General features: G+C 41.9%; 1 protein-coding gene across 1 annotated transcript in view; it reads right to left on the reverse strand.

The window, feature by feature from the left end:
• The window catches only part of UNC80 (unc-80 homolog, NALCN channel complex subunit), a 437,997-nt gene that overhangs the window by 60,036 nt on the left and 363,101 nt on the right, over positions 1 to 14,860 (reverse strand). The window contains 2 exon segments of the mRNA XM_029606152.1: positions 9,498 to 9,636; positions 11,880 to 12,059. Coding sequence (XP_029462012.1) covers positions 9,498 to 9,636; positions 11,880 to 12,059 — 319 coding nt within the window.

The following is a 14,860-nucleotide window of genomic DNA, read 5'->3' on the forward strand; positions in this document are numbered from 1 at the left end:
CCTTTGACAATGTTGACCACCAACTCTTGATTCAACATCTAAGAGACATTGATATTCAAGGCACTGCTCTCATACAGTTCAAATCATTCCTATCTAACAGAATGCAATCAGCTACATAGGCCAACAAATCATCCAGTCTCACAGATCTCAGTTGTAGAGTACCCCAGGGGTAGGTCCTCTCCCCAATTCTTTTCAAAAGTTACATTCATCCAATCTGCAATGTCATTCAGTCCTTCCTCACTGAATGCTATTTATTTGCTGATGACAACCAACTGAATAAAATTGGATCAGACCAAACCTCATCCATCGCCAATCTCAATGATTGTCTTCTGACAGTAACCCAATTGCTTAGCAACCACAAACTCAAATTAAACTCTGCTAAATTATATCTGCTCTGTCTTAGTCATCAAGGTCATCCCCTTTGATCTTTACCTCCCTTCGCAATTTCCCCTTTGCAACCTAAGGAGTCAGTACAAAGCCTAAGTGTTCAACTTGATCAGAATTTATTTTTATTTATTACAATAATTTATATTCCGCTTCATTACCAAATTCTGCTCAAAGTGGATCTCATGATGGAAGCTCTTATCTCTAAGATGATAAGAAATTCCTTTATACATCTGCATCAGTTTTGGCAATTGCACAATTACTTTGATAAACACAATCTTGCTCCCATTATACATGCATTAATCACCAGCCAAATTGACTACTGCAGCATCTCACAGTATAATCTGAAGTGGCTCCAGCTTCTACAGAATACAGCTGCTAGAATCTTGGTAGGGGTCAATGCAGCTGACCACATAACACCAATACTACATCAGCTGCACTGACTCCCAGTCAAAAGCAGGATACAGTTCAAAATCCTCTGTTAGGTCTACAAGCCCCTGAGTATCTCTCTCAACTTCTTTCCCCTACATTCCCATTATAGAATGCCAAAATGACTCTTCTTTCCTCCCCTTCTGTAGCTTTGGCTAGACTATCCTGTATAAGACTTCATGCCTTCTGTTGTTATGCTCCAAAAATCTATGCTCCAAAAATCTAGAACAAAGTACTGATACCCCTAAGCCTTGAGCTATCTTACCTCACTTTCAGAAAGAAAGACATGGCTCTTTGGCCATTCCTTCTCTTAAAGTCCTCTCAGCAGAGTCTTTCTGACCTATCTATCTGAAGTGTCAAGTAAGGGTTATAAGTTAAACATTCTGGCCTCTCAATGCTATCCATTGTAAATTTGATTCAACTGTGATTATAAATGACCTTCAACCAATGTACTCTTACTGATAGTTATAACTTGTTTTGTAATCCGCCTTGAGGCCCCCACATGGAAAAAGGTAGAATTTCAAATGTCTATAAACATATAAAGCAAAAATAAAGAGAACCAAAACCAAAACTCAAAACAACAGGTCAAACAGAGCATCTTGGATATCAATTAAGGTGTCAGCAAGCCTGATGGCCTGTTCAAATTAAACGAACTGCCCGAACACTTCATCCACTCAAAGTGAGATGCTGAGACCGAGTGGCCCGAATGGATGTCCTTACACGCTGAGATAGTGATTACCCCTGTTGAAACTTGTCTAAGTGAAACACTGGCCATGTCGGGCTTTTTTCTCAGATCTTCATTATTGGGATATATATGCTTAAAAAAAGTTTTAAAAAATATTTCACAAAAGTTCACACATAAAGAGACTTGCATCAAGGTGGATGATTGAAGTGTCCCGGCAGTTCGTTTAATTTGGACACACCGTCAGGTTTGCTGACACCTTAACTGATATCCAAGATGCTCTATTTGCTTCAGATGTCTGCCTGGGAGATAGAAGACAGGAGGAGGAATGTGGCAGCCTGCCAGACAGATCCAATTGCTTTTTTTTCTGTTGCTTCATTTTTTTTTTTTTTTTACAACTCAGTATTTTTTGTGCTTATCCTAAGCTCTTTTCAGTATTTGGGATAAGAACAGAGAGAATCATTAGTTGCAAAATAGTGATGAGGTAGCAGAAGAATTAGCAGCTATTTCTGTCTGGCAGGCTGCACTTTCCTCTTCTTCATCTGCTGGCATTCAAATGTCCAACAGGCTTTTTTGTGGGGGCCCTGCCCTACTTCTGGGTAATCACAAAAGCAGGGGACTCCCCCCCCCCCCCAGGGTAAGCAATTAGCCAGTGGATCCACCTAGTCCTTCCCCCACTTCTCATGCAATGTGAAGCTTCCACAGGGTGCCAGCAAAACAGGGGGACATGGAGAAGAAGGAAGGAATGATGGACAGAAGGAGGTGACAGAGGAGATACTTGAGCATTTAAAAATTAAATCCATGTTTCGTTATACTAGGCAAAAATATTTCTAAGCAATAGGTTTCCAGAAGTCACAGATCTTTACTGTCATTGACATTCTTAGTGTTGCCAAAGACCACTGTAGGCATTCAAAGCTTAAAGTTGAAGAGCATTGTGAGCCTCAAAAGCTTGTTTCAGCTGACCAATTGTTTGTTTGAATGTAGAGTTCATGTCTGTGAGCTTTGAGGCAGTAGCAGACCATGTAGTGCAGCCACTGCAGTGCAGGATTAGAGAGGGAGTGATGGTAAAATGCCAGTGCCATTCTGAGCCAGGGTAGCCAGATTTGTCCCTGGGTCTGCTCCTTGCATGCTCCCTTCTTCCCCCAACTATGGCCTCTAACACTACTCTTTGAAGATCTTTATGGACACCTAAGATAGATGGTTAATATGCAGCCATGTCAGTTTTTGTTTAGTTGCTAGTCAAAGGATTCTGAACACAAGTATTTTCTAAGGTTTAACTTGGGATTTATGTTAAAATAGTAGGGCAAACAGAACATTGGTTAACTTCACCTTCAGTAACTAAACAAACACATAGCATATCAACTCCCTCCTAGGCTTAATTTGTCGAAAAACGTCAAGCAGATCGGATTCCAGAATGTTCACAGTCAATTTGGCATGGGTCAAGTTATTCCAAACTTCTTTCACACAGATACCCAAGTTCAGTGCTTATGGATCTTCACATCCAAGATCCTCACCACAGCTCAAAGCTATCAAGTTGCCAAGAACAATGCATTATTCCCAGCAATCCTCTTTTTCTTTCCTGAGGACAAATCCGAATCTTCCAGGGGGCAGGGTTGCAGGTCTGAGCAGCAGGCAACATGTGAACTCCTTTTGGGTTGCTTGCTTCAACAATACTGGGCCACTCAGTAGTTCATAAGGAAGGCTCCAGCCCCTTGCTCCAGTAGTCTGTAGGTTCAAGCCTGGTTTTAGGTCTTTTACCCTGACAGTTTTCTTCTCTCCTGGAACACTCCACTCTCCTCTGATATTCTCACTTGGAGCATACTAGCTTTCCCATGTCTTTCCTTTGCATTGACAAGCAAACCCCATGCACTTAGCTTAGTTGTATATACATTGGAAGCAAGCAGGAGAAACCAAGAGGCAAAGAAAACTGAGAATATTCAGTTTAGCATGTTCATGCTATTTAGCATGCCCATGGGTAACTAAATAGCCAATGCATTTTCAGGATTCCCTGCATGAGCTCAGCATGACCACACTATTTCTGACATTTTTTTATCATGAGCATATAGAGATTGTAGGTAGGAATTGCAACAATTGTGGTACTTACCACACTTTGAAGCGCGATACATAGGCTTTTACCATAAAACACACCCCTCTTCCTATTGCAAGCAATAGTTTGATGGCTCCTGGCCTTAATTAGTTAGCTGGCCAACTATAGCCAGCTCATTTTAGGACAGCTCTTTGACTGGACCAGACATAGCCGGCTAACTCTAAATACTGGAGATAGCTGGTTACCTTAGCTGGCTGACTCAACTCCTCCCGGTTACGCCCCTGGACTACCCCTAACTTATCCAGCTAAATTCTAGCCAGCTAACTTATTAGCTGGCTAGAATTTAGCCAGATAAAGGCTGAATATAGCTTGGTAAACTATTGAGATGGATAACTATTATGTTTCTGTCTAAATGGCTTTTGAATATGGACCTCATAGTAAACAGCTAAATATAGTTGAACTTGAACTTAAAATTTGATAAATTTATTTCTCTTTTTCTTATAACAGCTGAAATAGTTCAGTTTGACAAATATGGTTTTAGAATATTTTAAAATTTAAATTTTAGCTGTCAAATGTTCCCAAATATTGGTATTGCAAATTCCACTTGTCCTCCGACACCATTCCTTCACCATTGCAGGCAATGACCTTTGAGCAACAAAGATACTCTTATAACAAATCTTTACTATTTTGCCAAGTTGACCTTATAGTTCTTTCCCTGCTTAGCCGATAGAAACAGAACTTTCCTTTTCAGCTGTTGGGAAAAGCTGCTGTGGCTCACAACAAAATGCTTATTTGCTTTTTATTGTAACATCATCCTGCTCGTTTGATGCATCTAGAGATTGCAGGAACATCCTCTTTTGCATCTGGAGATTGCAGGTACCCCGGATCCCAGCTCATGGGCTTGCTTTCCCCACAAACAATCTGATGTAGTAGACTGGTACCACAGCTCATGCTGTTCTGCCTAGGAAGTCTTTTGAAATTAGTTGTGGAATCTGTGCTTGGTAAAAGTAAAACAGCATGAGAAACTCAAGTGAAGCTTTTGATGTGACCTCTGCTTGTCAGAGAGTATGGGCTGGCCTAGAGGGAATTTCTTTTGCAAATATCCTATGTTGGTTGCTGGCATTTTGCAAACATTATGACCACAGACACCAAATGAATCACTGTATTTTGTCTTCCCTAAGCACTATGAATGAACAGATTTTGTACAGCATTTTCACACTGTAGGCTAGCCCCATTCCTGCAAATTTTCTATATGTTGTGTATATATACATTTATTTCTATATAATGTAATATCCATTCCTATGTTCTATTTGTATATTTTGCAGGTGTTTTATTTAGCTCAAGTGTGTGATCTCTAAAGGTCTCATGTAGTGACTAATAGAGAAAGCACAGTGGAACTCATTTGCCCCTTAGTTCAAACAAGAGTCACTGTTGATGTCACACGTTCTAGATTTAAAGGAATTGCCATTCAATGATCTATATATTGCCCCATTATCAAAGCACATTTGCAAATGTCATAAACAAGTCAAGACATGAAAATCAGCCAATGCTTATTTTCTAAATGCCAAACATTAGACAGAAAGGTCAAGGTTAAAAAAATGTTTGTAAACTTCAAATGAAAATAGAGCCATGCTTGAAAACAATTTCATTTTCTTCATCATTTTTTCTCATTTACAAGAAGAAACCTTGAGGAGCTGTTTAGTATGATTCATCCAGTGTTTCCTGGATTAAAACTGAACATCTTCTCCAAAAAAACTACAAATCTATCTTCTAGTTGGAACTTGTAATTCTATTAACATCCATCCTCTGTTTTGCCTTTTCCCCATTTATTCCATCTTGAGCACATCTCCATCAGTACCAATATGAACAAAGGTCTTTGGTAATGTAAAAAAAATGTGTATAAATGTACTACATTAATAAATTGAGCATCCTTGTCAGGTGAACCAAATCATACTATATAAAGTATTGTATTAACTAGATCGAATGCCATTCACTAAATATCAAACTGCCTCCAAGGATTTATTTTACTTTACACAGTTTTTTAAAAATATCTTTCATGCAAATGATCTCATATCTGGCCAGACACATACTTCCTGAGAGGAGTAAGGCAGTCCACAATTGCATTAGGATTCATCATTTTGAACTTGTGGAATGTTACATAGGTGGTGAGCTCCAAACCGATCATGGGTCCATTCAGTTCTAGTCACCTTAAAACTTTCTCTACATGATAATTCAAGGGAAGGCAAGCCCACTATAGCTAGCTCTGAATCACAGTGAATAATTCCCTCCTAATCCAGAATATGGTGATCGGAACTCTTGTCTTGAGTGTAATAACATCATACTCGCAATCCTCGATTTCTCGACAACTTTTGATGTTATTAAGTATTGGAGCAATGAGAATCTCTGTTGGCTTAAATGCTCCATAATTTCATCAGCTATAAGTAAAGAATCACTTTCTCTGAAGGCTGTAAACTCTATTTCCTCTTAACCTTACAGGATGCCTTCTTGTCGTGTTTGCTATTCTTGTGGATGAAATAAAAAGCTTGTCTGTGAGATGCTGGTAGGATCCCATGATACATGTATCCAATGTATTTAAATCTCTTACTCCTCTCTTTTTCTAATTACAATAGATTCATTTTAAACCTTTATTAAATTACTGACGGATTTTTTAATATCCTTTTGTAAGGATGGGTCTCCAAAACTGAACTCCACACTCCAATGTGGCCTGTTGAATGTGTCTTTCTTCCTTTCATATACCCTTTCTTAAGTCACACCACTTTTAATGAAATGCCAAGCAGCATCGAGCTGTTATTGGCTTAACTATTATCAGTTTACAACTAATCTATCCAGGCATTTTCCTGGTTAATGTTAGCAAATATTGCCCTGTTCAGCGTATATTCTACCTGTGCTTGGCTCACAAGTGCATTACTTTATATCTGTGCATGTTAAATCGCAAATGGCAGTTCTCAGGTCGTTTGTTTCAGGTACCTATATCTTTGTAAAATCAGTTGGTCTCACAATGCATTTATAGTGTCAACTGCAATAAGGACAATGTTGCTACTTATTCTTTCTTCTAGATTAGTGGGTTCACAAGCCTTACCCCAGCTGGTCACGTTTTTGGGACATCCACAGTGAATATGCATGAAATATATTTGCTTCTATAGTTATACACATTGGGGTAGATCTTAAAAAAAATACACGATCGCGTACTTTTGTTCGTGCACCAGGCGTGAACAAAAGTACGCTGGATTTTATAAGATACGCGTGTAGCCGCGCGTATCTTATAAAATCCGGGGTCGGCGCGCGCAAGGGGGTGCACATTTGTGCAACCTGCGCGCGCCGAGCCCAGCGCGCACTGCCTGTTCCCTTCGCCCTCCCCCCACCTTCCCCTCCCTTCCCCTACCTAACCCACCCCCCCGGCCCTATCTAAACCCCCCCCCTTACCTTTGTCGGCAAAGTTACGCCTGCTTAAAGCAGGCGTAACTTTGCGCGCGCCGGCCGGCAGCCCCGCTCCGTGTTCCGGTACCGGGGGATGGTCCGGAGGCCTCGACCATGCCCCTGGGCCGGCACCATGCCCCCGGGCCCGCCCCCGAAACGCCGCTGCACGCCCCCGAAATGCCACGTCATTTCGGGAACGCCCCCGACATGCCCCCTCCCCACCCCTTTTCCAAAGCCCCGGGACTTACGCGCGCCGGCGGCCTATGCAAAATAGGCGCACCGGCGCGCGCAGGCCTTTTAAAATCTTCCCCATTATGAAGGTAACTTTCAAAGGGGTCTGCGAGCACACACTGATGCGTATGCGTGGGCGTGTGCCCAGGGACACGGTGAATTTATAACATACGTGCACCATATGCACGTATGTTATAAAATAGCCTTGACGCATGTATGTGTGCAGGTAATTTTGCAAGTGAGCATGCCCAATTGTGCAAATTGGGTTTCAGCCGTGTAAGTCAGGGAATTTTATAACTGGCACATGTCCACACCAAGACCAGTTTCACCAGTTCATCCACCAGTTTGCCCAGTATAGAGCTAGGACCTCCAAACCCCCTTGGTTTAATAGTCTGTATTCTCCCCAGTTGCCTTAGACCATTTAAACCGCTCAGGAATGGCTTTTTTTTTCTAAACTTACACCTCCTCCATAATAGGAGTAGCGTTTCATGGCACTAGACGTGGACGCGTGCCCAGGTGCGTAAGTATTTGTTCGCCTATCTCTTGGCTTTGCTACAGAACCCGCATGCCACACCTATACCAAGCCCACACCATACCCTTTTTGATTCTGACTGAGATGTGAGCACAGTTGGAGATACGTGTGCATGTATGTTATATTTCTCCAGTTAACTTGTTCTCTACCTTTCACCCCCCTCTCCTATCCACCTGTCTCTTCCCTCCTCTTCGTTCTTAGATCCTCATATTCAATCAATTAATTGTTTTATTGTAACTTTTCTTCCATTTCCGCTCCCTTTGCTTCCTTTGTTTTATGTAAACCGATGTGATGTCCATACGAACTTTGGTATATAAAAGTGTTTAAATAAAATAAATAAATAAAATGTAGGGGGCTTTTAAAATTTGGTGGGTGCCTGTAAGCCCTACATGCGCATGCATCTCCCAATTTTGGTGCGTGCTGGGCTTTTAAAATTCACCTTTATAATTATACATATATATCATGCATATTGTGCATATCCCAAAAACCTGGTTTAGGAGCCATTGTTCTAGATCACTGATAAAAAATGAAATAACAGTTGTTCACACACAAATCCTTATGGGATCCTATAGTCCAGCTGAAAATCTGAAAAGTCAAACAAAATGATTAGATAAATGTTGAAAACAGGGAGGCCCTCTGTTAACCCCCCCGCCCCCCCCCCCCAAAAAAGCCCAAATTTTAGGCAAGTTTTGGCATTCTCTATCCTCTCTGTAATGTCCTAAAAACTAAGAGCTCTTTGCTGAGATAAGGCCTGCATGTAGAAAACTACATTACCCTACTATTTGTATCTTCAAAGTGCTAACAGTACTGTGATCCATGGAGCAATATTTTCAGGATGCCTGGTTTTTCATATACATAGCTTCAAGTAACCTATGACCCTTTGACCCTAGTACTTTAAATATAAATATATATATATGTGTGTGTGTGTATATATATACTGTATATATATATATATATAATAAGAAAGCAAGTCTATCCTTCATACTGAAGATATATTCTAATCATGCTCTTCTTGTTAGCTAAACAGGACTTGAAAACTCCTTTAGATGGGAGATTTAAATTAAAAAAATACAGGACTAGATCAGAATCACAGACAAAACTGACCTGGGCTCATCCAGCAAGCAGTGGGAAATGCATTGCAAAGGAACCAGGAGCATACGCCAATAGGCTAAGTAGAAAGTTAAACTGTCTTAGAAGAACTAGCAAAGCCTGCTGAAGTTATGCTCCTGCTCTCTTTTTGTTGCTGCTGCTATCTTTAACCCTGGCAGGAAGCCGAAACATGTTGGCTCTGAATGCTTTTGGAAAAGATTCTGTCACAAGAAAGATTCTGCATCTTGTCAATCATGCCAACGTGAGTAAAGAACTGTTCAGCAGCATTATTGTAGAAGCCTGTACAACTGGGAAGATGGTTAAGTTCTTATAAAAACAATCTAATTGCTAGGGATATAAAGTGCTTCCTTCCCTGGAAGTGGACCCTCTTCATCCTGCCTGTAAAAATATAGCATACAGTCAGTGTCTCACCTGGGGACACCAAAGAGGCAATTTCTCCCACAGGGGCACTAACTGCTAATAAATGCCTTGCCCAGTTAATGCTGTCAGTTCTTTAATTTTACCTGAATGCAAACGTTTGCTCTTGACTCTTTGGAAGCAGGCCTGGTGTACTTTTCTAGTTACACTGGGAGTCATTCTTTTCTGAGCATTTGGAACGGATGCAGATATTTCCCTCACTGGGATTCTTGCTCTGTGTTCATTACCTTTGGCTGGGTAGCATGCCCCCCTCAGGCTGAGGGGCAGACAAGCTAGAGATGTGGCTGGAAAAGCGCCGCCTCCCAATGGCACTCATGAGGTAGGCTTCCTGCTCACTTACCACACTGGGCATGCTCACCGAATCATCTGCAGAAAGAAAATGCAACACACACACACACACAGGGGATTTTAACTTGTAGTTTTTTGCTGGTGGACATTGAAATCATGGGTCTCGAATCACAAAGAGCCAATCACGGAGGCACATTCAGATAAAAAAAAATCAAAAGCCTGATTTATGAAGGCTGTCTCCCATTGTGGATCTGTAGAAAAGAACTTTAGATAAATTGAGCAAGAGGAACAAGCAGCATAGTTCGGATGTCAGGAATATCACAGATAACATCACAGTCGGCTTTCTGATTGGTCACTGTTGTGTCATGTTACATGGGATGGCTTTGATCACACTGCTGCATGGCTGCTCCCAAAGTGTATGGTAAGAATACACATCCCAAAAGACAGCTCTATCTCCTAGAGCAGCAGTCTTAAACTTTCATATTACAGGCTGGCTGGCTTCTTAACTTAAAGGTTGAAAACCTATGAAATACTGATTCATTTATATTGTTTTCAGCTACTGCATTTGAAACAAGAGGTTTTTTAAAAGCACATTTCAAAACACATTTCATGCAGAGTGATAACATTTATTGATTTTATTTACATTTCTTGTTTGCCTTTTCAATGTTAGCTCAAGGCAAAGCATGTGTTAAAACAAATAATAATCTCGGGCAAACTACATGGAAAGTCATATCATGGGAACATGGTCTGAAATATAAGGGTAAGGAAAATCCACTGCCATACAAGCAGCATAGCCCAGGCGTGTCTTACGTAAAAAGCTTTAGAACTTTTCCTTAGTGCTGCTTCAGAGCACAACTTTTTTTTTTTTCAAACGAGATTTGGCGAACCCATCTGATAAGAATGGAGAAAGCTACCTTCAATTTCCCTGTGGTCACCACCCACAAATCAATAATTATTGTTCCAAAGCTTATTAATTCAAATAATCACATTGAAAATATAGTAATTGTTAACCTAACAACATTTGGGATATGGCCTATTTAAGGCCTAGTTTACTAAGCTTTTTCCCCCCCATAGACACAAAATGGGGAAAAGCTTTAGAAAGATAGTTATGTACTGTGTCTGTATCTACATATATTATGATCTGTGTCTATTATTTATGTATTGGATTTATGACACACTGTTCCATTACCAAAAATGCTCCAGGCAAGGAACAACAAGTTAAAAAATATCTATACTAACACATGTTATATTTTCAATATTCATACTAATTTGACTCCTACATTGCACATTGCTTGCCAGCAGCTCCCATGATGCAGCCAAGTGAGTCCCCTGAGCTCTCTTTTGGATGGGGATGTATAGTATTAACACTGATTAACTGTAATTTGTCAAAGTATATTGTGGCAGAAGATCACAGGAAACTGTTCATCCAGATCAGAGCAATGACTCTAAATAAATGTAGTGCAACAGAAAATTCTGTATAGCATATCAAGTAATGTTGTGAAGTCCTCTATATTGCTACTGTACTGCAGAAGTGCATGACTTGAGAACTAAAAATCAACTTATTCATACATGTATTCTCTTACCCCTAGTTAGCTTGGAAATAGATCAGAATGGCACAGAATCTTAGCACAGATCTTTATATTACATAAGATTCAATATACTTTTGCTGTTTCTTCCTTGTGATCTTTTTTTTGATCCAGTAGATTCCTCCTAACCCTATGTACTTCTAGCTCATTCGGAACCAGGTCTGGAATCTGGTACCATGAGCCTTTATTTCCATCCACCCAGGGAAATTCCTCCAGTTTTATCTCTTCCCATCCCCCCCTCACCTCCAACCTACCTAAGTCTAGTCATTGCAGTGATGATACTAGGCAAGGGGAGAAGCTCCAGGGGTCCTTTTGGAAATCTGTCCTCATAGGTCCGGAATCTGCCCACTAGATGTCACCTTAAGCCATGACCACCTTCTCTACTCCTAGGGAGTCTCTGAACGCTGACTCTGCAGCATAACCCACCCTGACTGCCCTGGGGGTCATACTGGGGGCCTTCTACGTCACAGAGCCACCAGGTTGGCCCTTCCTTGTGATTTTTAATACCATTAGAAATCCTCAGAGCACTCTCTTGTACACCAGTACATCTTATCAATACATTTGTTTTTCTTTCCTACTGCAAAATTTTGTAATGATATGATTGTATTTCTTATGGGTTACTTTGAATATCTTAAAAAATCTTAAATATATTAAAAAAAAATATATATATATATATATATATATATTCTAAATGCATTGGGACTTCTTGGCCCATCAGATTCCAGAGTCACTCACTTTCTTCCTCTTCCTCATCTGTACGGCTCAGAGTATCCTGTGAAGCTTGCTGGGATGGTTCGCTGTCCTGCTCCCAGACTGTGCCAGTGCCCGTGTTGGAGCGGGACATGGTAGCTAGGCTCAGCCTGTATGCTGAGGTTGAAGTACCCACTGTGCTGATCGATGTCTTCCCCTGGTATGCTGTAAAGATTAGAAAGAGTCTCAGTCCTGTTTCTTGTCATAAAAGGGAAACTAAATCATGGGAGAAGAAAGGGAGGTCATAACGACTAAAGGCAAGAAAGAGGGTAAAAAAGGAGAAAGAACAAGAGGGTTGAGAAGAGATGAAAGATTCAAAAAGGTCAAGGACAAAAGAAAGGAAGGTAGGTAATAAAGATCAAAGGAAAGAATATGAAAAGCGAGATTAAGATAAGGGAAGGAGAGGAGGATGAGGATGAGAGGGGACATGAGGAATAGTTTGTTTACAAGAAAAGAGAGAGTACCAGGTTTGATGAGGGATAAAGGAAGAGAGGATAGTGAAAGGAGGCAGAAAGTATAACAGCAGATTAGGTTTATGAAGTAGGAGAGGATAAATGATGTGATATGTCAAATCGAATGTCGGTATAGAAAAATAAGCAAATAAATACATAAATAAATACATAAATGGAAATAAAGGCATTAGAGGAACCTAATTCTATTTGACTCTGGGAGCCGTAACGACTCTCGGCCTCCTCTCGGCATCCTGCCCCCCTTTCCATTCCGAAATAATTGCACATTACACATTAATTTTTGGTATGAATTGGCCGCAGCTTTTATTTACATAACAATTAATATGAACTCAACATTTTAACGGTTCACCCACCCAGACTAATCTTACGGTCTTACCGCTCCTGGGACCACGCCCCCCCCTTTTGACGCCCGCCACGATTCTAGCAAGGCAACATCGCTTCCGGCCCTCCCGCCGCATTTACAAGCAAGGGGGCCCTGACTCCGGGAGTGGTCCCCACCCAGTTTACAACCCTGCTTTTGTCAGCCCCGCGGCTGACCTATGTCTAATAGTTCTCTATTGGCCCGGGTACCCGCCACCAGCGCCAGGTAGTGTTTACACTTGCCTGGTGCCCCCTCAAACCAAACCTTAGCTGCGGCCACTTTACATGCATGTGTAGTTACTTTCAATTGCCTCCTGTATTTCGTTGTTGAAAAGGTTGTACCCTATATCAGATAGTGTACCTTGTCCTGCCGGTAAAAACCTTCACACTGTTGATTGGCCCATGCGTACCATATCTGACAGCCCCCATGCACACCAACCATTCTCCAACCTGTCTGTTTAACTTCTTCCGGGCTCTCCCCCATAACTTTTGTTTAGCAAATTTAATGCGTGATATGTCAGACCAGCAAATAAGCACTTCTGGAAACCCCGATTGTATTTCCCTTAGGCCCCTCTTTACCCGCGGTAACAGCTGTCTGCATGACATTACCCCTAAATCGTTACCACCCAGGTGTATTATAATGATGTCCGGTCTAGCCAACAAATCCCCCTTGACCCCTAGTGTGGGCAGTAACTGCTCCCAGCGCATTCCACACGCTCCCATCCAAGTGATGCGCACCCCCCGACGTGCCAAGCCTAGTTGCTGGCTGTATTTTTGCTGCTGTGCCCTCTGTTCCACCCAATGTACGAATGAGTGCCTCACGATCCACACCTGTACTGACCTAGGACACGATTCTGCAATGAAATAAGCAAATTAATCAACCTGTTGCAATACGCTGGCTCGATCCAGCCTGACATAGGAATTTACCTCGGCAGAGCACCATTTCCCTATCTGTTGTATGGCCTCCATTGTGAACCCTGCCTGCGCCGTGCTAGTGGCCGCTCCTATTCTGAAAGAGTGTGTCCCAAAGTTATCTGCATTCTCTCCTATCTCAATTAAGGTTCGCTTGAGGATCGCTGAAAACTGGTATTGCGTTAAGGGGGCCCCGTCCGCATGTATAAGTAAATGATCCCCTTTCCTAGGATGCACGGCTTGATATTTCTTTAAGTTGGCCAACGGGCAAGTGGCCTGACTGTGCAATTGTCTTAGTGTCATGGTCACTCCCCTCCCCAATTGATCTGTTTTGGACCTTGGTATAAACATCCTCATCATGTCCCCCTTGCTTTGTGACATTCCGCATCAGCATTCCCATGTGACCGACATCCTTCTTGGATGTCACCTCCAGCTCGCCAACATGTAAAGCACTGAAGAAGGCTAGCATAAAAGTTAATCTAAATAATTGTGTCTCGAATGTTGAATGGCACACGTCGCCCAACCTATGCCACATTAATATTAATAAATTGTGGGTTATGGGATGCCACCCATCCCTCTGGGCCCCTAATCTCCTTCCCCAACCCTTCAACATTTTTCGAGTCTGAAATCCTTTGGTAGGGTCCCCCCAACCTTGGGCTCCTATGAAAAATGCCAGCCCTGCTAACTGCTTCACTACCATGCCCCTGGACAGTCCTGCTTCCTTGGCCCACGATATGTATGCCACAATCTGTTCCTTTGCTACCGGTCCTTTTTTCCAACAATGTTGTCTCAGGAAGGAGCACACTCTCTCATATCCCCTGCAGTAAGCATCCCACGTGGTGGGAGCCACAGATCGCTGCAACAGTTTTAACGTGGTTGGCGACCAATTGCCCATACGTGCTCCGGTACTGGAGTTGCTAGTTCGTCGGCGTCGGGTACCTGTTTGCGGAACAAAGACCATTTAGCACGAGATAGAGAATCAGCCACACCATTACAAGCCCCTGGAACATGTCGCACCTTTACAGTGGTATTAATGCGCAAACTACTTAGGACTACATGCCAAAACAGGTCCGCCACCTGTGGACATTTGGTTGACTATCTGTTAATGACTGAAACCACGGCTTGGTTGTCACACCAGAATATGATGTGTTTATTCCACAAGCACTCCCCCCAGATTATCAATGCCACCCATATGGGGAAAAGCTCCAGGAATGTTATATTTGC

Source organism: Rhinatrema bivittatum, chromosome 6 (genome assembly GCF_901001135.1).
Source record: "Rhinatrema bivittatum chromosome 6, aRhiBiv1.1, whole genome shotgun sequence".
NCBI classification, from domain to species: Eukaryota; Metazoa; Chordata; class Amphibia; order Gymnophiona; family Rhinatrematidae; genus Rhinatrema; species Rhinatrema bivittatum.